Source organism: Ursus americanus, chromosome 34 (assembly GCF_024610735.1).
Source record: "Ursus americanus isolate L20-20 chromosome 34, mUrsAme1.1.p, whole genome shotgun sequence".
Lineage (NCBI taxonomy): Eukaryota > Metazoa > Chordata > Mammalia > Carnivora > Ursidae > Ursus > Ursus americanus.
In genome coordinates this window covers 11,745,173-11,768,080 of record NC_142160.1, presented here as the reverse complement: position 1 = coordinate 11,768,080, position 22,908 = coordinate 11,745,173, and the positions used below count along the sequence as shown (strand labels likewise).

General features: G+C 41.4%; 1 protein-coding gene across 5 annotated transcripts in view; it reads right to left on the bottom strand.

The window, feature by feature from the left end:
* Positions 1-22,908, bottom strand: part of MAMDC2 (MAM domain containing 2) — a 222,308-nt gene that overhangs the window by 18,008 nt on the left and 181,392 nt on the right. For 4 of the 5 annotated variants that reach the window (XM_045772467.2, XM_045772465.2, XM_087858749.1 and 1 more), the window contains 2 exons: positions 10,802-10,895; positions 8,818-8,970 (listed from right to left, as the gene is read on the bottom strand). In XM_045772467.2, the coding sequence (XP_045628423.2) occupies positions 8,818-8,970; positions 10,802-10,895 (247 nt within the window). The remainder of the gene's footprint in view (positions 1-8,817; positions 8,971-10,801; positions 10,896-22,908) is intronic. The other variant, XM_087858752.1, reaches the window with a different exon arrangement.

The window sequence follows — 22,908 nt, the reverse complement described above, 5'->3', positions numbered from 1 at the left end:
TATTTCAAGAAACTGGGCCAGAGTTGGGGGGGCAGACAATACAAACAGAACTACAGGTGACCCAGCTATGGAACTATCAAACTTTTAAGGAGTGTAAAAATAATTATTTGTAACAATTTAATAATGTGAGCATTTAGTATTATGGCCAAGAACTAGATGATAAGATGAATTTCATCAAAGAATTTGAATCTGTTAAAGAGAAAGAAGTTGGGCAGGGGAGGGATGTGGAGCTTTGAGAATGCCAGAATAAAGTCCTCCGAAAATGTGTTTCTCTATCAAAGCAATGGGAACACTGGTAAAAAAAAAAAACCTGTCAAATCAACTTATTTCAAACTCTGGAAATTAACTAAAGGCAAACAACAATCTAAGAGTGTTTATTCAAGAAAAATGACAATGTGGCAAAGAAAAGTAAGCTTTTAACCTGCCCTAATCCCATTTTCATCTCTCCTACTCCAAAACAGACTTGACAACCAGGAGCTTTACAACTAAGATATCTGTAAAAAGCAGTAGTCTACAGCAATTCTGCAAAGGGGCAGAACTGGTTTGGTGCTACCCAAAACCCCATCCCCAGAAAATATCATTATATGACTTATTTGGCAAAGCACCAGAAAGTTCCATTCTTGGGGCTTCTCTTTATTTAATTTGACTGAGGTAGACCTTACTTTGTATGTGTAGCCTTACCTCCAGGGCATTTGTCAAAAGCAATCAGTTCAATTAGCAACTGAAGCTAACAAAACACTGACCAAAAATGTTTAAAGAAAAAAACTAGGTCATGGAATGTTCCATGGGGGGTGGGGAGGGGCTTTGCATAGCTCCAAAATATCCTTGGCAACCTCCATGGCTTCTCAGAGGCTCCCATAGGATCAAGCAACAAGTTGGACATGAGAGTGGCCAAGTTAATGATGCATCCTTGTATCAGTTGTCCCTCCCTTCTTGCTTTGCTACCTTCGCTCCACACTTCTGCTCCTTGGGACCACACCCCCAAAAATACAACCTGTATACAAACCTGTATCTTGGACTTCACTTTCTTGGGAATCCTGCCTGACGGTATCCTACAGACCAGCCAAGTAGAATCATTTACAGTTCCCCGAAGCTGCCACACTACTGAGTGGTTCCATACTTTGCACGTGCCACTCCCTTGTTCTGAAATGCTACCTTACCCTGCCATTCGTCGTGGTGAACTCTCACTTATCCTTCAAGATGTTCCCAGGAAGAGCTAGCTGCTTCTCTCTGTGTGGTTCCATCGCCTCTAGAACTCAACCCTTATTACTTCACTTATTATAATTTTGGAGAAATTATTTGGTGCACAAGGCACAGATGCTCAGAAAATGGGGAATAAATCAAGATCTTCTGGATTTATGATTGCTCCCAGTTCTAAGACATTTCATCTTATAGACATGTAGTCTGCAATACTGGTGGCTCAAACGAGTAAACAAATGTTTTCAAGGGGCCTTTATTTGCTTCTGCTTTAGTTTTTGAATGGGTGATGCTTGTCATATTGTGATCTGAGCCAATATATCCTCCTACATATGGCTCCAGCCATTGGATTCCAGAGAAAGAAGAAGCCACCCTTTCAGGCCTTAGGATACACAACAGGTATGCAGGCTACTGCGCTGGAGTTCAATTTACAACACTGGTTCGCTGACATCAGAAGAGCTCAGAAAAGAATTTACTTTCTGCTAGGTGCACTTCTATAGAGGTCTAAAAATACCATCAGTTTGAATATATTCTTTCTAAGAGAAGATACCCCTCTTTGCTTGAAAGGTGTTGGGGTGAGATCATGCTGCTGTGTGAAGAACTGTGCCTTTTACATACAAGCTGTCCCAGCTGTTCCAGGTCATTTGTGGTCTCTTAGTGTCACATAGGCGGGGAACTCCGGTGAGACAGTGTGGACAGAATGTGGCCATTAGAGCCTGACATCCCCAAGATTCTGTCTCTACTCCAACAGTTACTACTGTGAGGCCTAGGAAAAACACTTAAGTTCTCTGAGTTTCGGTATTCTGATGTGAAAAACAGGCATCCACTTACTTTACTTCCACTTACTTTGTGGTAAGGTTGTGTTTACAGACTGAATGTTTGCGCCCCCCCAAATTTATATGTTGAAAACCTATTCTCCAATGTGATGATATTAGGAGGTGGGGCCTTTGGGAGTGGATTAGGTCATGAGGGGTGAACTCTCTTCAGTGGGATTAGTACCCTTTTAAAAGAGAACCCAGACAGAGCCCTTGCCCCTTCGGTCACGTGGGGACACAGCGACAAGATGGCCGTCTATGAATTAGGAAGCAGGCTCTCATAGACACTGAATCTGTTGGCGCCTTGATCTTGGACTTTCCAGCCTCCAGAAGTGAGAGAAAGAAATGTTTGTTGTTTAAGCCATCCGGTCTGTGGTACTTTTGTTACAGCAGCTCGAACTGACTAAGACAAGTGTAAAGTTGCCAGCATAGTGCCTGCACATGGTAAATGTTCCTAAATGATCACTAGCTAACATTATTTCCCCAGCAAAGCAATTGTTAAAGTAATTTTAAGAACAAACCAAAACACCTTCAATCCAATTCTATATATGTAGGTACCCACAGCAAAATTCGCTGCCTCATCTGCATTACTGTAGACAGGAATAAAAAGATCTAACCTGTAAAAGATTTTTCTTTCATTAGAAAATTGAAAGATGCTTTGAGAACCTTCTAAAAATTTGCATTGAAACAGGTGAAATAAAGGCTGAAGAAGAAGGCAGACCCTAGAAGCAATGTGCTGAAAAAAATCAGAATTCTCCTGCTGGTGCACCAGAGAATTTCATTTAACGTACACAGCATTTGCTGGGAGTGAAAACTGGGCACACCGAGATGTTTTTGCATTATAATCTTTGCAGAACATCCAGCCAGCTGAAACATCCTTCAAAGTTTTCAGAGACAAAGCAAACACTACCATATCATTTTCTTTAAACAAAGCCACACGAAGTTAACTAATGCATGCCCTTATAAACCAGGAAAAAGGCAAATAAAGGAGCCAACTTATGAGTCAGTGAATGTCTACTGAATGTGCTTCTGCTAGGTTCTCACAGATTGTGCATAGAGGGGGAGGGGTAGAATGTGGTATACACATTAAACAAACTCAGGTTATCTTAGTAAAAAGATGTGAGGGGCAGAACAAAGGCCATTTGTGTCAGAAGAGCTCCCCCTGCTCCTTCAGCGTCAGCGCACTTCGCTAACTCTGGGGAGGGATTCTGTTACGTGTTGAATCGTGCCCTCCTAAAATTCACACACTGAAGCCCTAACTCTAGTACCTCAGATGTGACTGTGTCTGCAGATAGGGCTTTTAAAGAGGTAATGAAGTTGAAATAGGGTTGTTGGGGTGGGTCCTAATCCAATGATGAGTGCTCAGGACACAGACAACACATGTGAGGACACAGCCGGAAGGAAGGCATCTGCAAGCCCAACAGAGAAGCCTCAGAATGAAACCAACCGTCTCAACACCTTGAGCTTGGACTTCTAGCCTCCTGAACCGTGAGAAAATAAATGTTTGCTGTTTAAGCTGCCTAGCAGTATTTGTGGTATTTTATTAAGGCAAGATTAGCAAGGTCATACTTGAGTCCAAATACCTGCCCCTCAGGTTATTTATAATCCAGTTGGGAAGATAAAAGTGATATCCACATAGAAGGATTAGGTAAGAACCACTAGACTGGCATGAGAGTGACTGAGTGGCAGCAAGAGCAGTGCCACCAGTGAAAAGAGAGCCAAGGGAGGAGAGGTCACGGAGACGCTGAAGGGAGGGGCAGGGACATCTTTGTTGAGTCCCTACTTCCCACAAACACTGTGGGAGCGATGTCCATACGATGTCATCAGAGCTACTGGCTACTCTTCTCAGTCTCCTTTGCTGGTTCTTCCTCTTCTGACCTCTTAACTTTGGAGTGCTCCAAGGCTTAACCCTTGGTCCACTTTTGGGTCTACAAGGGCTCCCTTGGAGATCTCACCCAGTCACATGGTTTTAAATGTCATCCATATGCCAACAACTTCCAGCTCAGCCATCTTTCCTTGAACCCCCGACTGCCCACTCGACACCTCCCCTTGAATCTCCATTAAGAATCTGAAATCTGACACATTTAAAACTGAGCTCCTGATCTTCCCAGAAAACCTCTCCCCTCAATCTGTTCTATTTAGTTGTTGACAACTCATTCCAGTTGCTCAGGTCAAAATTATTGAAATCATCTTTGATTCCTCTCTTTCTCTCATACCCATATTTAATCTATCAAGAGATCCTGTTGGCTCCACTTTCAAAATATATCCAGAATTTCACCCCTTCTTACTACCTGGACCAATCCACTGCCATCGGTATATCCACCCACACTGTAAATTCATCATCATCATTGGTCACCTGGATGCCTCCCTTTATCCTCACTGGGCTCTCTGATTTTACTCTTGCCCCATTTCCATTTCTAGTTTTTTCTCAACAGAGCAGCCACAGTGATCCTCTCAAAACCAGGCCAGGTCACTTTCTTACTAAGCTCAACATTCTCTAGCATTCTCCCATTTCAGGTAAAGTAAAATCTGAAGTCTTTCTAACTAATGAGAAGGCCAGAGCCTGGCCTATGATTATGTCTCTGATCTCATTGCTATTTGTGGGACACACTGGGCCTGCTTCCACTTAAAGGGCTTCCCACTGGCTGCTCCCTCTACTTGAAACACTTATTCCCAGATACACACTAGGATAGCTACCCCAACTCTTTCCGGGTTACCTTCTCAAGGAGCTCTGTTGTGACTCTCCTACTTAGATAAGTGCACTTCACTCATATCCTCCTCCCAATTTCCAAGCTCCCCTGCCTATTCTATTTTTTTCTGTAGTAATTTATTACCTTTTAACATACTATATAATTTATAGTTAAGTGTAGTCTTTGTTGTCTGTCCCCACCCACCTAGAATAGAATGGGGACATTTCTACTCCTTCTTGGGGCTAACTGGTTACCCTTTTGTATGTCAGCAGGGGGACAGCCTGGAGGGGGTGGGGTGGGGGGAAGGGTGGGTGCCCAACCAGAAATTTCTAACTTTTTGTTTTTAATTATTAATCTCCTTCTGCTATGGTTTCTGTTGTCAGTTTTTAAATTTTTTAAAAATTGTGTTTTTAAGCTTTTACTTTTTGCCTCTTGTATATATGTAGGGAATTTATAGGGAAATATGTACTTTATGAATACATTTTAAGAACTAAAATATATTTTAAAGAAAGTAACAGACCTTTAATCTTACACAGCTAAATTACTGATTATATATTTGCTGAACTGACTTAGGGTTCAGAAAATTGTATCAAGAGTTTTATTTTTTTGGGGGGCACCTGGGTGGCACAGCAGTTAAGCGTCTGCCTTCGGCTCAGGGCGTGATCCCGGCGTTATGGGATCGAGCCCCACATCAGGCTCCTCCACTATGAGCCTGCTTCTTCCTCTCCCACTCTCCCTGCTTGTGTTCCCTCTCTCACTGGCTGTCTCTATCTCTGTCAAATAAATAAATAAAATCTTTAAAAAAAAAAAGTTTTATTTTTTGACTTTAAAGCCCTCTTAATAAAGTCTTTTTACTACAAAAAAAAAAAAAATAGAAGGCCCACAAGTGCAAATGATTGCTTTGTCTGTTTTGTTCATCTGTGTTTCCCAAGTACCTAAACTGGACTTGGCACATAGTAGACATTCAATGAATATTTGCTGAGTGAAGGAACAAGTGAATAACAGAGCATTAATCAAGCATTTATTATGTACCAGGTCACATCCTAAGTATGTTTTAGATATTGTCTCATACATAAATGATACATACTAATCATCCCACACACAGATAAGGAAATGAGATTTAGACAAGTTCAAAGGTGGAACTGAGATTTGAACGCTAGCAGCAATCTAGTCCCAAACCTCTCAATTTTTAAACTCAACCAGCCTATAAAGCAGATAGATAGGTATGGAGCTATAATTATCCTCATTTTCAAGAGGACACAAATGAAACTAAGAGACTTTACATAATTTTCTCACGGTTTCATACCTAGTGAGTGGGGTATGACTCCAAAGTTCATTGGTCTGTTGTACCTCCTGGAGCCTGGTGACCCTCCTTGCCCTTTTCAAAGACCTCTTCCCTCCATTGCTTACTATTTTTGCTTTGCCCTCTCTTCCATGTCCAAGACATTCCACATTCCACATTCCCGTTTCCCTGAAAATTCCCCCGTGGCAAGCCACCACAGCATAGCTCTCTTTGAGAGTATCTCTTCTCAGATCTGCTACCACTAGCCTTCTTGGTGTCTCTGAGAAATGGAAGAAAAACTATCAACCCTCCTCCCACCCAAGAAAAATCCACATAAATACAACATCGTGACTATAGTGGACTCTAACTCAAGCCGATTTGTTCTTGACCTTTCTCTACTCCTCTTGTAATAAAAAGGTACCTCCCCACTATCCTGTCTTCTAGGGGTTTTGCTAAATAAATGGCTGGTTATTTATATGTGTCAGGGAAGGCTTAGAGATTCATTTATTCATTCCAAAGACATTTTTGAGCATCTGTAGTATACAAGGTACAAGATTAAGCCCTATGCAGATTCAAAAACAAGGTTGGCAGTACCTTGCCCTTAAGACACTGACAATCAGAGCCAATGAGACTCACCTTTTGTGTTTTTGTTTGAGTTATCTCTTTCCACTCGATTTAGTGTTGAAAGACCTGCAGCTGCTACAGTGGTCTTGCTACCATGAGCGGAGAGCCTGAGATTGGAGCCAACCAAGAAAAACCAGAGCACAGAGGTGGACAAGGAGAGAAACTGGTTACCCTCTGCATCGAGTTGTTCCTAAAGCTAGCCCTACATGGAGTTTGTCTGTTACAAAGGGCAAAAACCTATTCCCAAACAAAACAGTATTAACATACAGGTTTTGGATTCTCTTTTTAACCTCCTGGTGTTCCAGAGTCAGCCCCACATATTCTTAGAGCCCCCCTTAGAATCTTCTACTCAATGCTGAAAGTGGGAATCTGTTCCACTGGACCAGTGCTGAATCTCTTTAATATCATGTCTTATTGAAGCAACACTGTCCCAGAATCAGCTTGCTAAAGCAGTAGGACAGAAAGGAAGGTCAGTGGTAGGACCTGTACATCTTCTTCTTCGTCAGGCAAGAGTGCATTACTACCTGAGGCCAAACAGACACTCACTGGGAAGGTGGCTGGAACCAAGAGCTCTTGAAGGGACCCTAGCCCAAACTGCCAGGTGGAACCCAAGCAGAAAATCTATGTGGTTGTACCTTGTAGAGCAAGCACTAAGGGAAGAGGAAGTGGTCACAGGAGATGAGCCAGAAAGTACATTGCCAGAAATTGTAAGACGCAGTGGTTCTCCAAAGAGCCAGTATTTAGATATCTGTTGTAACAGAAGATAGTCAACAGCCAAGAGAGAAACTGAAATAGCACCACTATTTTAAAAGTTCTTTTCTTTCAATCTCTCTTCCACTTATCCTGATTAAAGATCACGAAATGAGGGGTGGAGGAGGAAGTAAAACAAAGAAAACAGAAGAACTTTCTTCCCTTTTATCATTCCCAACTATGAGTTGGGCCCAAGCTGAGGGAAAGAGAGGTGATTCAATTGAATGAGAAACCGAAGATTTAGATTTGGATTGGAATTTGTAACACACATAAATAGGTAACTACTCGAATACCTCAAAAGGACTGGGAGGCTATGGGTTCTGCCCAGGCATGGGGAAGGGTCGATGCTTTAGGATACATTTGAAGAGAGCATCCGAAGAAAGAATAAAGCTGTTCCTGATTGCACCCCACCAAGTTTAGCCAAGTCACAAACAGGGTACACTGCAGGTTGCTCTCTGGAGTTATTCCATAGGCTTATCTTGGGGTGGGCCATAGGAAATAGCAGTAGCTAACTCACCTTTGTATGTATGTATGTATGTATTTTTAAAGATTTATGTATTTATTTTAGAGAAAGACAGCATGTGAGTGGGGGGAGGGGCGCAGAGAGAGAGAGAGAAAAGCAGACTCCCTGCTGGGTGGGAAGCCCGATGTGGGGCTCCACCCCACGACCTGAGATCAGGACCTGAGCTAAAATCAAGAATCTGATGCTCAACCAGCTGAGCCGTGCAGGTGCCCCCCATCTTTGTATTTACTACCAGAATGGCTTCTCTGTTAGGACCCTTGAGGAAACATCTCCTCGAGCTCACTATCAGGGGTGGACCAAACAGTGTGCTTCCATCCAACGGATACGCCCAGCGAAATGAAGAGCGTCAGGGAGAAAGGTCTACTCTGCCTGGAGTGTTTTACCACGGACGTTGTTTACAGCTGCTGCACATCAACGTTTAGTCTATTTTATCATACTTTTATTTTCTACAGAAAACGCACCCTCTTATTTCCTATACCCCTCGGTGGCGTGCTTTATCTCTTTATCTTAAGAACACAGTCAATCGTGTTTTTCATCTTTGTTTCAGTTGCTAGAAGATGTCGAGTCAAACTTGCCCGTTAACGTTTCCTCCCTTGCCTGCCCGCACATTTTCCATATGAGCCCTCAGTCCTGCCTCCAGCTTAGATCACGACTTTTCTTTTCCTTCACGCTGTCTGTCCCTCTGTCTTTTATTTTTAAACCCACTCTAATTAAATTATTTCTGTGTGCATATCTTTGTAAGCCCATTTAAATCCTCATGCGCAAGATACGTAAGCAGTGTATAAACAGAACGATCTTCAACACCGTTATTTCACGATCCAACCCAGGCGTGTAGAATCGCATGTGTGGTTCATTCTCGACCCAGGACATACATTTGCACCCCTAGAATGCTCTGTCAGGCTTCCTCAGCAAACGGCACCACGTGGCGTAACTCACCTACCCCAGTAGTGTGATCTCCCTTGGGTCCCGTGTAGGAGGTGGGCGTCTCTCCCCTCCTCCTGTGCCAGCTGCTCCGGTTTCTCCTCTCCTGAGTAAATGCACATTCATCTTGCTCGAAAGTACACTCCCCGGGTGCAGGTGGGAGCCTCTCTGCAGGGAAACAGCAGGCGTTGGCATTACTGAGGCCCTTTCAATGCACGTGCATCCCGCGGCTCCCCGGAAGCCCGTTCTGCATGTGTGTGTGTCACCTGGCCACACGCCTGCGCTCACGGAGGGGCAGCCCCCCCACCGGCCGCCCACCGATGCCAAGCCCTTGGCTCCAGCGAGAGCCTGGACTCGACCGTGGCTCCTGCCGTATGGGCGGAGAACAATCAGACGTCTAGATTCAGAAGTGTTGGGACAACGTAGAGCAAGAACCTTCCTCTGACCGGTGAATTTATTTGTCTGAATGAGCTTACAAAGCTCTGAAAGCTGGAGGTAAATTGCCTTTGTGGAAATATGGAAAATAACAAAATTGCCTAACGGAGGAGGTTTCTTCAGAAATCCAGGGTGAGTGAAAGAAATCCTTAGAACAACTCTATAGTTGCTTCGGGGGAGGTGGAGAAGGTTCGAGAACTAAATGTGCTTCTGGAGACACAGTTCGAGGTGTGTGGAGCAGGTGACTGGCTTATTGTGTGCTTCCATGCTCTTGTCTACCTCACGGGATTGTGTTCAATGAGATGATGTAGGTAAAGTACTCAGAACATGAAGTTCTCAGTAAATATTAGCTAATTAAATATTAGGGCTTCATGTTTTGCCACCTGGAGCCTTATTTTCCATTTCCAAAAACAAATATTTATGTCTTCGGATGCTATCTTCCGTAACTTCAACGATGATTCTTAGCATTAGAACAGTGCCACCTCCCACTTACTGGAAACTTCTTTGCCTGAACTTGGCTGTACCTTCCCACATCCAGATTCTTAGCAAATGTCTCTAATATGCAGCCTGTTTTTCACATCTCTCACATAATAATTATTTTACTTCATTTTACTTTACATACGGTATGAGCTAATGAAGCCTTATTCCCTTTTCTATGCCTCAAGCGTAGAGATTCTTGTTTTTCTTTGTGTTGTCCTTGCAGGGCCTCACAAATCAAGGGACTAAAAACAAACTATCTTTTCCTTAAATAAACAAGGAGATTATCCTCTATTGCCACATTGATTCCACAGTTTGCCCGTTAAAGAAATAGCTACCCTCTGGTTTAGGACGCAGTGGTAATTAGTAGATACAGGGACCAATGATCTGGGTTGAGGTATGCACCATTTTCTCATTAGACATAGTGTCCAACACACAGTCACCATCTGTATTTTGTCACTATCATCAGTGCTTAGTCCACTGTTCCACTGTCATGTAATTCACTTAGAAAATAATTTATTTTATTAGCATTTAAAAATTATGTTTATGGCCGCCACACTGGGCGTGGAGCCTGCTTAAGATTCTCTCTCTCCCTCCCCCTCTGCCCCTCCCCGTCTCTCTAAAAAATAGGAAAAAGAAAAAAAAGAGAAATTACATGTTTAGTATAATATCTGTATAATAATGATTTCATCACTATTACTTGAAAATCTGCATTCCTGTAAGACAACATTAAAAATAACAATAGTAACTATAATAGAAGGTGTTTGTTTTAACACATTGTTTTGTGCCAGGTCCTATGCTAGGGAATTTACAGGTATTGTTCCCACTATTCAGGTAGGTATTACTATTACTACCTCTCTTACAGATGAGGATACAAGTCACATGTACAATGTCACACATCGCATACAAATCATCATTTCCAAATTCCAAAACTTACTACACAGATCTGGAGAGGGGCATTTCTGGCAAGAAAAACAAAGCTAATAGGCTAGCCCAGATTAAATGTATTTGGTGTATTCTTAGAGAAACAGGATATTCTGGCATAGGCCCAGGAGACAAAGAGAGCTCGAAACCCTGACCATCTTACCTGGAGACGAGCAGCTTCCCAATTCTATTGTAATGTCGTCCAGGGCTACCAGGCCACAGTCCCAAAAGCTTTTGCATAGGCTCATGAAAACCACCTGCAATTCAGAAAAATGAAACTATGAATTTTATTAACTGCACAATAGGAATTCTTACAACCTGGGATTTACTTAGCCCAAAGCATGCATAAGCTAACTACAGAGCTCTCTTCCTTGTCCACGTGAACTACGGGTCATGGCATGAGTAACCGCTAAGCCTTTATACGTGACCCTGAAATCTCTTCCATTCATTTTTTTAAGCACAGTTAAGCTCATAATGAGAGGTTGCGTATATTAATGTTGGAATTAGTTCACATTCTTTTGTGAATTGAAGGAGGAAAGCAAGAGGTTAACCAGATGGCACAGGAACACCTGTCAGGTTTCAAATATTTTCCCCAGATAACCCACAAAGTGCATACAGAGTTGATGGTATTCCAAGCATTTTTACAAATATTTCCAGTACAAACAGTATTGATTTTTTGGAAATGAATTTCTGGCAATGTGCTTCATTCATATTGTGAACAAAGTCCCAGTGATTTGCCATCTGGAGACTTATGTTCTATTTCCAAAGAGAAGATATATGTCTCTAGACGGTATCACTAATAAAAGCCCTAAATGCAGTCATTTTATCAGGCCAAACATTTTTACTCTTCTATGTGAAAGAAAAACAGATCCATACCATCAATTATTAAATTCATTGTGCCAGAGAAAGGAGGGTGGGGAGGGAGAGAAGTTTTGCATTTCTTTCCATTAGACCAATTTTAAAATCTCCTTTTCATATACAGGATGAGCAAAGAGTATTTTTCCAAACATTTATATTAGATTTTCATTGTACTTTGCATTTTATATATTTTTTAAAAAAATTTTATTTATTTATTTATTTATTTATTTATTTATTTATTTATTTATTTATTTGACAGAGAGAGAGAACAAGCAGGGTGAATGGCAGGCAGAGGGAGAAGCAGGCTCCCCGCTGAGTAGGGAGCCTGATGCAGGGCTCTATCCCAGGACTCTGGGATCATGACTTGTGCCAAAGACTGAACCACCCAGGCGCCCCTACTTTGGGGATTCTAAAGCTGCTTCGCCCGTGTAGCCTAATGTATAATGAATATGAAGTTACTTAGCCCATGTACAGTCCCTCAATTCAAACAAAGACACAGAGAGGTATAACAGAAGCTAAGTCTCAAATTAGGAATAATGAGAACATCTGATTTTTTTATATTCTAATGCTGTGTCTTCAACTTATCTGTGTTATCAGCAGGATCTCTTTGCTTTCTGAGGATCAGAACCATTAGCACACAAAATTTATTTCAAAAGGAATTTTAAAATCATGTGACAGTTTACCACTATGCAAACTATAAAATGTCTTAAGCCAGTAGCTTCAGAATAATTATTAAGAATAAGATGTGTAAAAGTTTACTTGGACTATATTTAGATTGCTTTAAATTATAAAAAGAATAGTTTAGAGATATAACAATATATAACTATATATTATGTATTTACAAGGGACAAGATAAAAGGGGTGTTTTTGTTTTATCTCTGTTAATTTTCTTATCTTTATAGATTCTAGAGATTATCAGTACGGTTTTCTACTTGCAGGATTTTTTTGCAGGATTTTTACCTGGGAACTTATTTCCCGTTTGTAAACCAAATGTCTATGTCATCAGCCCTGAAAGCAGTTATATTTTATCAGCAGTGTTTACTGTTATAGGGGAAAGAATCATAATTTGTCTCCTAATTTATTGAATAAATGGTGCTACAGAGAGAAAAAGTCCTGGCTTTCCTTCCTTTTGGCAATTTTCAAGTCTATTTTTCATCTGAATGGTGAAAAAGTGCTTTTTCCAAAATGAATCCAGGGTGCTGAAATGATCCGCCACGTAAACCATTACCTAGGTAAGACTCAATCATTTGGCATGTAGATGGATTCTAAAAAGGAGAAACAGCGGGGCGCCTGGGTGGCACAGCGGTTAAGCGTCTGCCTTCGGCTCAGGGCGGGATCCTGGCGTTATGGGATCGAGCCCCACATCAGGCTCCTCCTCTAGGAGCCTGCTTCTTCCTCTCCCACTCCCCCTGCTTGTGTTCCCTCTCTCGCTGGCTGTCTCTATCTCTGTCGAATAAATAAAATCTTTAAAAAAAAAAAAAAAAAGGAGAAACAGTAAGGTGCTCTCGTGTGTTTACTATAACATGATTTTATGACACCATAAAACCAAACAAGCAAGCAAATAAGCCAGCAAACCAACAAATGAGACAAACCCAATTTCACAAAAATACAGGAAATAAATAAGCTATGGTACTGCAAGCTAAGTAACAGGCAAACATTAAGTCTGACAGGTTGTGAATATTATTCGGTAGTATGAAAGTCTACTTCTCTCATAATGTTAAGTGGAAAAAAGCTGGTTATAATAGATAAAATTAAACAAAATAAATTACACCGAACTCATCTAAAAGTACATAGAAAAAAGAAAACCTTGAAAATTTATCAAATTTAGAACAATTATGTTAGGCTTATGAAATTATGAGTATTAAACAGAATTTCCTCCCATTTTTCAACCATTCTTTAGTTTTGTTATATTTATAATGGAGAAAAAAGGAATCAGGACATCTATAATTAAGATGTGGAATGAGCTAGTGTTTCCTAGATCGGCGCTGTTTATTGTAGTAGCCACGAGAATACGTGGCTATTTAAATTAAAATTAAGTAAAAATCAAAAATTCATTTCCTCAGGCACACCGGCCATGTTTCAATAGTCACACACAGCTAATGGTCAAATGAACTGGACCCAGCAGATATATACCATTTCCTCATCGCAGAAATTCTAGTGGATAGAACTTCCTGGCTCCTTTTGAGGATTTCAAACAATTCGTGAACTGCCCCAGTGGCTTAGGTGAAATGCTAAAGCTGTTCGGGATGAGAGTAGCTCACTAGATTGTCCCTATCCTCGAAATCTTTTGGCACTTAGAATGCTTGCCAGACCACGCATTGTTCCATCTTATAAAAAGATCCACAGTCAGTCAGCTATGAACTAAAGATTCAAACTACGGCCTCAAACCTCAAATCTGTTTGGCGCTTGCCTATCAGCATTCCAACACACAAAAGAAACATGACAAGACCAGCCTGTTTGGTGGAACACACAAGATTTTCCACTGTGCTATTAATAATGCCGATAATGTCAGTTCCTATTCTTGGGCCACCATCTTACATTTTGAGGGCTACTTGAAGTGGAAAGGTTATTTTAGGGTAGTTGGGACTGGGCCAGTTAATGACCGGGACTGGTTGACACAGGGAAAAGGGAAAGCCAAACATCATGGTCTGCTCTTCAGAACTCTGTCCCTAAGTCCAGTTAAGAATGTGACAAGAAGGGAACTGGTCATAGTCTAAATTCCTAAGGGATTAACCTCTTGCTTATTTGTTGATCTTTTTAAAAAGAGTGTTTATTTCATTTTAGGCAGTATTTTCAAAGCCAGTGGAATACCTCTAGAGACTGGAAAAAACTTCCTGGGCAACCTGAATATATATTTAACGTCCTACAATGCATCAGAGAGTCCTCCTCAAGAAACAATTATCAATAAGAATATTAAAATATCAATAGCGCTGAGATTGGAACACCAGCTGTAGATAAATGAGCATGTGCAATGTCTCTTTTAAGTATGATAAAAAGTAATATTGTTGATCCTTATTTGACTTTTTAAAAAATTGCTTTGCAAATCTGTTTAGATAGCTCCCTAGTTAGTGCCTATTTGTGTTTTCAAAGTTAGTCTAGGTAGGGTTCCTCAACAATGAATATCCTCTAGCAAAACAAAAACTGTAAAGTATCACCAGCACCTAAGAACAGAGACCGTTAATACACTGAAACAACGTGATTTATCCAAATCTCATTTGCCCCTAAGTTTTAGGAGATTTGCATAAAATCAGGAGCACTTGTCTAAGGAACGTATTATTTCACTTTGTCCCTCACCTTCTCCCTCTTAAATAGACTAATATATAGTCCCCGAGGCATTGCAGGATGTTAGGAAACAACCTTGGTCTCTACCCACAAGATAACAATATCACCCCCAAGTCGAGACAATCAAAAATATATCGAGACATTGCCAAATGTCCCTTTTGGGGCGGCAAAATTACCTCTGGCTGAGAACCACTGGGGGGGTGGTAGAACACTTCTGTGTGGATGACAAAACCTCCCTTTATTCTCCCCAATCAGAACAGGACAGTTGTGGATGGTTAAAAAGCAGACTAGATGGAGTGAGTTTTCTGCTCCTCTGTATGTCACCAGGTGGTGGTTCTAACAATGAAATATTCTCAAGCCCTGGAAACAGAAGGCAAAGGAGCCAAAAAACAAGAGATGGACAAACACTCAAGCTAAACAATCATCCCCGAGATTATCAAGGCTCTACTGTTCCAATTTCCTGCTTCAGAAAACTGCAAATTGTCAAAGGGCCATATAATCTTTTGTTTACATTTTCCTCCTTTTCCAAAAAGGATCATCTACTCCCTCACACCAACATAATAATAGGCAGCAGATCGTAAAAAGTAACTGAGCAAACTCTCCTCAAAGTATATAACTTTAATTGGCTTCTAAAGTTATTTTTGGGGGGAGGACGGGCAGCAGGGTGGGGAGAGAGGCTGTATGGGAAGCCAGCCACAAGGCTGTGTTAATCAGAGGAGCTAGACTATCCCTAGGCCTGTAAAAGTCCATAGAAGTTCCTGGTTAAAGCACCCAGGAAAGAAAAAGGAGATAAACAAGTTATTTTCCCAAACCAGATCAGGTTAAATTTTGAAAGAAACTGGGGTTACTGATTTTAGCTTCATGAAGTGTCATAATTTAAGGACTACCCAACTTCGCGGAGGGAGGGAGGAAATAAAGCTTTCCCTGAGACCTGTGGGATAGATCGCACAAACCTTTGTTGCGAAGTTAAAAAGGATTATCTGTCTTAAACAGCTAAACACTGGCTGAATTAACTGGTTTTTCACTGTCTTGTAGTCTCTGCGGCCTTCTCAACAGACATAGTGAGCCAGATTGGTGGCTTAACCCACCACCTACTTTACTCATTGAATAGCCCCAGTTGGGCCTATAATAAGTACGTGAATGATAGTTTCCAAAAATGGCCTTCTATCTTCACATAGAAACATTTCAATCCTTTGCCAACAATACCATAAATTACCCATGTTCACAAAGCGAACCTAGCTAGGTTCCTGTTACGAGCGGTGGCCCTCGACAATTTACCAGACGGTCTGATTCTGAGTTAAATTGAACTTTTCTTCTGATGAGGTTGAAATCATGTGTGCCCATAAATTTGGGCATGGTGACTCCAGAGTTGGTGGAATAATTATTCATAAAATGACTATAATCCAGTCACTGAAGTTCCAGAGCCCTTCATTAAGAAGCTATTGACACAACTGCAGGATCTTCTGCATAATGCAATTGGACTCATATTACTGCTTGACAAAAAGCTGTAGTAGAATTCTAAAAATAAAAGACCCATAAAGCAAAACAAAATGAAAACTCCAATATTAAGACACTTGGCTAATGGGGTGGAATCTTCACAAATCCCTAGAGACAGGCTGAGAGGAGCTTCATCTACAGAAATGAGTAGGGACTAGCATTTTTAGAATCCCAGCCATGTTTTGGGAAATAGTGCCTAAACTGTAACAGCATGCCTCCTGCAGATACTATATTTGGTGCTTAGATCGCACAAAAGGCAGGATGACCATGTGTTTTTAAATAAGTTTTTAGCTGACCAACACTTGTTTTTTTTTCCCTTAAAAGACCCATCTGTTTTGTTTTTCCTTTTTCAAAAGACCTGTCTGATTTAATTCAACTTCTGGCTTTGGCAAGCAACAAAGATTGAGCGCGGCTTCCAGCTACCCCCTCCGTGAGCCCTGCTGCTCGTAGGAGCCTTCCGTTCTGGGGTGGAGGGCATGCTGCGGTAAGTCTGCAGAGAAACCGCAGAACTGTTTCATTGCTATTTTGGTGGTAAATATTCAGGATCTCGCAACTCAATGGTTTCAGAAATCCGCATTATTTTTGGAGCTTTTGGTCACTGGATAGAGAAGAAAGACTCCAGGAGAGTCATCAGAATGGGTCACTTCTTAGAATCTGGGAAGGCCCAGAGACCCTGTGATATCATCTCAAGGTCACACAAAGGCCAGCTGCAGAGCCAGACAGAAACATCACACTCCAAATCCCCGGCAGAGCACGTTTCATTATACTGACCAGCCTCTTTTCTCCCTTTTGCTGTAGGCATTTAAAAATGGAATTAAAAAAAATTCTTTTTATGATTATTTAAATCAAATTTCTTCTTTCTTTCTCCCTTTCTCCCTTCCTTCCTTCCTTTCCTTCTTTCCTTTCCTTCTTTCTTTCTTTCTTTCTTTCTTTCTTTCTTTCTTTCTTTCTTTCTCTTTCTTTCTTTCTTTCTTTCTTTCTTTCTTTCTTTCTTTCTTTCTTTCTTTCTTTCTTTCTCTCTCTCTCTCTCTCTCTCTCTTTCTTTCCTAAATTATGTTGTTAGTCACCGTACAGTACATCATTAGTTTTTGATGTAGTGGGATTCTGAATCATTATGTTGTATACCTGAAACTAATATAATGTTATCTGTCAATTACACCTCACTTAAAAAAAAAATGATCCTGAAAGGCATGATTTTGAAACTCCTCAGCTCAGAGCAGCAGGTTAAACATGTCTAAACATGTCTCTTTACAATCAGCTTCCTGTCATTTTGCCTTATGTCTGTTTATAAGGAGTTTTTGGTAACCCCGCACCAGAACCTGAATCTTACATGAATCTGGTGACTGTGGAACCAGCCAGTAACCTCTCCAGCCCACCTTCCCTCATCTAGGCAACATTCCTCTTTGCCTTAGCTGATGACCCGGCACCTACGTAGTAGTCCTGTAGGAAAGAATGTGCTCAACTCCCCACAGCCACACCTCCCACCTTAATCTTCATCTACATCTGGTCTCACTCCCTTCCCTTTGTTTTGGGAGCAAGGTCTGTCTGATTGCTAAGTTCTTGCTCTTCCCATTGTGGGATAAAATGCCTAATCTACACAATTAATACTGAGGATCCAAATGGAAAACAAATGTGAGAAGCCTCTGGAAAAATGAACGTTAGACAAAGGTAAGATAGTTGATACTACAGATAATTTTTAGGGACGCCTGGGTGGCTCAGTCGGTGAAGCATCTGCCTTCAGCTCAGGTCACGATCCCAGAGTCCTGGGATCGAGCCCCTCATAGAGCTCTCTGCTCAGCGGGGAGTCTGCTTCTCCCTCTCCCTCCGCTGCTCCCCCTGCTTATGCTCTCTCCCTTTCTCTCTCACATAAATAAAATCTTTAAAAAAATGATTTTTAGTGTTTTAGACTCTAATTCACATCCTAGTAACGAGGACAGTGTTGTACATATTTATCCCGTCAGTCGTTCATTATCACTGAAGGGAAATCGGTATGAATGCCTTCCTGCTTTTTACATACTTCAGTCAGCAGGCAGGGGGGCCGAACAAAACGTCGTTGGTTTATCTCTGGCCCCCCTCCCTTAGGGAGGATCCCTGGCTGAGCCCTTCCCTGACCCACGCACAAGGTAATGACCCGTGTCATTGTCCTGTTCAAGGATGGACCTCACACTGAGGAACTATTATTGTAGCTCATCTGGGTGGAGACGTAAAAATGCCAGCTCTACCAGAAGACACGAGGAGTACAGTCACTTAACAGCAAACAAGGAAGAATCTAGGTCTTTGTCCTGACCTTTACCCCGGCTCTGGAACGTGTCCTAGGGTCAGTAAAGGACCGCAGCTACCTTAGCAGTACCCTAATACCCAAGCAGGGGTACTGATTTCCCTCTACTCATGTCTGAGACAGAGAGACAATTTTTGGCCTGATTTCATTGATTCCCAAGGCAAAGTGTGGCTCCTTGACTGGATGAAGGGCTGTGGCTTAAAGCTTGCACAATACTATGCCTTTGCAGCCGGCCACAAGCTATTTGCCAACCCCTAACTGATGGATAATTAGCCAATTTCTAATTTCTCAGTGTCACACATATTGCTGTGATGAATACTGGTGTCCAAATCTTTGTGCATAACCACGATTAGTTCCTTAGGATAAATCCCTAGAAGTAAAATTGTTGTGTCAAAAGGTATTCATGTGGGGTGCCTGGGTGGCACAGTCGGTTAAGTGTCCAACTCTTGATTTCGGCTCAGGTCGTGATCTCACACTCGTGAGACTGAGCCCCATGTCAGGCTCAGATCCACGCTGGACATGGAACCTGCTTAAGATTCTCTCTCTCCTTCTTCCTCTGTCCCTCCTCTACCACCCACCCTTTCTCCCTCCCTCTCTAAAAAAGAAGTATTCATGTTTGGGGGCTTTCTTTTTGAGACATGTAATTGAATTGTCATTTAGAAATATTATATCAGCTTATCTTCATACTAGAGCTTATGAAAATCCTCATTTCCTTGCGTCCTTACCTCTCCGGGGTAATCTTTTATATATATAAATTTTTAAAAAGATTTTATTATTTGAGAGAGAGAACATGAGAAAGAGTGAGAGAGCCAGTGAGCAGGAGATGGGGGTGGAAGGGCAGAGAGGGAGAAGTAGACTCCCTGCTGAGCAGGAAGCCTGATGCAGGGCTCTATCCCAGGATCCTGGGATCATGACCTGAGCCGAAGGCAGACGTTTAACTGACTGAGCCACCCAGGCATCCCTATGTTCTAAGTATTCATAGATATGACTCATATATGCATATAAACATATATATTTTTTGGTCTAAATTGATTAATTTTTAATTAATAAACTGAACAATATAAACAGTATACAGTATGGATATAACTATTAATACAAATAGCATACTCCAGAATATTACAGTTCTAAAATATTTTTATCTATTTGATAGACAAATGTGCTATTTTATAATTTTTTAAATTTTTTGATTACAAATGAGGTTGAATATGTTTGTGTGTTTATTTTCCAGTAGTACTTCTTTCTTTCTTTTTTTTTTAAGATTTTATTTTTAAGTAATCTCTGCACCCAGCATGGGGCTTGAACTCAGAAGTTGCATGCTCTACCAACTGAGCCTGCCAGGTGCCCCCAGTAGTATTTCTTTTTTTCTGACTTGCCTGTACATACCCATTGCCCACTTTCCTATTGCTTAGCTCACTTTCTGCTTATTGATTTATTAGGTAAATTCATATATCAAATATCCTAAGAGTTTGCCATGTATGATGTAAACTTTTTTTTTCCTGGCCTGCCATTTGCCTTTCAGATACATATTTTAGGCCATCCTTACAGGGGGACTGAAACTAAGGGAGACTTAAATATCTTGTGGTAGTGTGTCCTTGGGCATTGTACAGGTATACAGGTCGCCTGACATTAAACAGAAGATAGGACTCACAGCCCGTGAACAGTGTGGCGGGGGACGCCATGGGAATGTAGCTTGGGGACTGTCTGCAGAGACTTCTCCTAGAGGTGGGTACTGAAAAGATGGAGAAGAAAATTGCCAGAGACAGTCACACAGAAGAGGGAGAAAAAGCTGGGGGTATCCATGCAAAAGGAAAGAAAGCATTCTTCTCTGGGTGACAGTAGAGAGTTTTTATTAATGTATGAATTGTCAATTTCCAAGCAAGTGAATTGAGCTCACAGCCCCAGAGCCTAACAAATACTTACCTGGTCTAAGAGCTCAGAAAACCAGAAGATCCCCAGAGAATCTCAATGTGAACATCAAAAAATCATGTTGCCTCATAAAAACTTGGGAAAAGTTTCCCTAAAAATGTAGCTATTTCAAGACTTTGAAGTATTCCCAAGATTAGGAATTTGAAAGTGTGGAGGGAGGTAGTGTTTTCAGGTTCATAAACAATCCTTAGATAAATGCTTGCTGCATTAAGCTTATTAATAAAACCATAGGGGAAGAATGCCTGTGATGTCTTTTCAGATTTCTCTACAGTGCTGGGAGGACTAACGTGGTAATCAAGCAATACTCCAGGAGATTCCTTCCTTGGGAAAGTTCTAGAGGAATGCACTAACACAAATGCTATACTCGTGTAAGCTGTGTTAGCAACCAACAGTTGTGCAAACCAGTCTTTCCAGTCATTCCCACGTAAGTTGACATGATATGCAGAAGCCTTCAACAAATACCTAAAGGCAGAGAAAGGGAAAGCCCTAGTATCTCAACCCTGTGTTGTTCATATTTATGGTAATTGAGAATTCCTAGACTGACAACTAACACTGAGTTTAGCCTGAAAAACTCAAGAAGAGCCTACTTTTCCACACTTAGCCCCTCTCTCCAATTCCACATTAAAACTTATCCCACTTGACAGTGTAATTTTCCTTGCTCTGTGTATGGAACCCCCCTAATCTGTTCTATAATGTGTTGATTATCGTGTCAGTAGTTAATGATCCTGCTATTTCTCCTTCGCACTCAGCAGCCCTGCTTTAATTATGCCGGGACATTACGATCCTGGGGCAGCCATTTCTCAGTGTTCCCGGACATCATGAAATGTGATAGGAAATCTATCTCCTCTCACGTATGTTGTCTACATATTGGTTTTCTGGTTCTTTAGTCCCTTTAGAGCAGGGTGTCTTGTTATCCAATGGCCACCTATTTATAAATCTCTCCAGAAACTTACTAGACTTGCTCTTCTATTTGAATGAACTGCTAAGTATTTATTGCCTTTAAAACTTGCGGAAGCCTAGATATTTTACAACCAGTCGCATTTTCATCATTAAAGGGAAAAGTTAAAAGGAAGATTTTAAAAGCATGAATCTGAATCACAAATGTAAATTTCATTGATTTTTTTTGCTAAAAAAAATTTCCTCACAAGAGGAAATAAGGTGCTACAGAGAGCTCCCCACAAGGGCTGAGCTACACAGTATGAAAAGATAGTTGCTGACATTAAGATGCCTAAAAATACAATACGTGGTAGAAGACAAATGGGGGGGTCACCCTAAAACACGTCTATATTACACAGAGAGGTGACATGACATTCTGAATTACATCGTTAATGCCGGAGTCAAGACTTGAAGCCAAGTCTTCCTATTCTACAAATCTCACTCTAACAAGTAAGATGCAAGTTATGACTTATTAAAGATTCAAAGAGGAAGGTGCACTTGAGGTGGACTTGGAAACAAAGGTAGGGAAGGTTCTTCTCAGGCATGATGCTTCCTGCAGCGCCATCCGCGGGAAATTGTTGTTGTTGAAAAATACTTGGGAGGAAGGGAGAGGTCAGAAGGTAAGAATTTCAGGGATGAGAACCTGCACCAGAGCATAGAGAGTAAGTGCAGGTGTGTTTTCCAAGAAGTCTGAAGACAAAACATGGGATTGGGTGGCAATTTAAATGGGTAAAAAGGTAAAAGGAAGGTTGGTTGTTCGTTTATGTGGCCAACATACCTGGCATTGTATACAGGACTTGTGGATACTGAAGATTTACGAGAGAGGAATAATTTAGGAAATAAGGTCCCAGAAGCAGCAGGATGGCGAGAGCACACGTATAGATGGACGGGTTGGTTTTGACCAAGAGTGAGGGTAATACTTCCTCTGTCACATGCACCATGTGAGAGAGGCAGGTGAGGATTCAGAGAGAAACAGAGTTGAAGGGGGTTGTGTTGAAAGCCTTCATCCTTTTGGGACATGAATCTGTGAACTCATATCCTAAGATGGAGGGATGGAGAGTCAAGTTGGAAAGTTGCAAGTGAAGAAGAATCTGAACGCCTGGGGGTGGGGAATGAGAAAGGAAGTCACCAGGAGAGGAGAGGGGTAAAAGGCTTTTCCAGAAGCATGGAGGGGACGTCAGAGATCAGTCTTATTTTCTCCAGCTCTGCTGAGAATCCTGGCAGTGGGGGAAGAAGATGAAAGTAGTTGAGCACACCTAGAAATTGAGGGGACCAAGGTGGGAGAAGCCAGGACTGGGGGTGGAAGTGAGAGCTTCGTTGACCACAAACACAGAATGGAGGCTGGAGAAGATATATTGGGGGACATGGAAGGAATCTGGAAAATCAAGAGGCCTCATAAAACCTCCTATCAGTTATTGGGAATAGCAAAATGACTCCATGTAAGGAAGGGAAATTGTCTCCAAGAGAAGAGTCACAGCTTTTGGTTTTAGTAA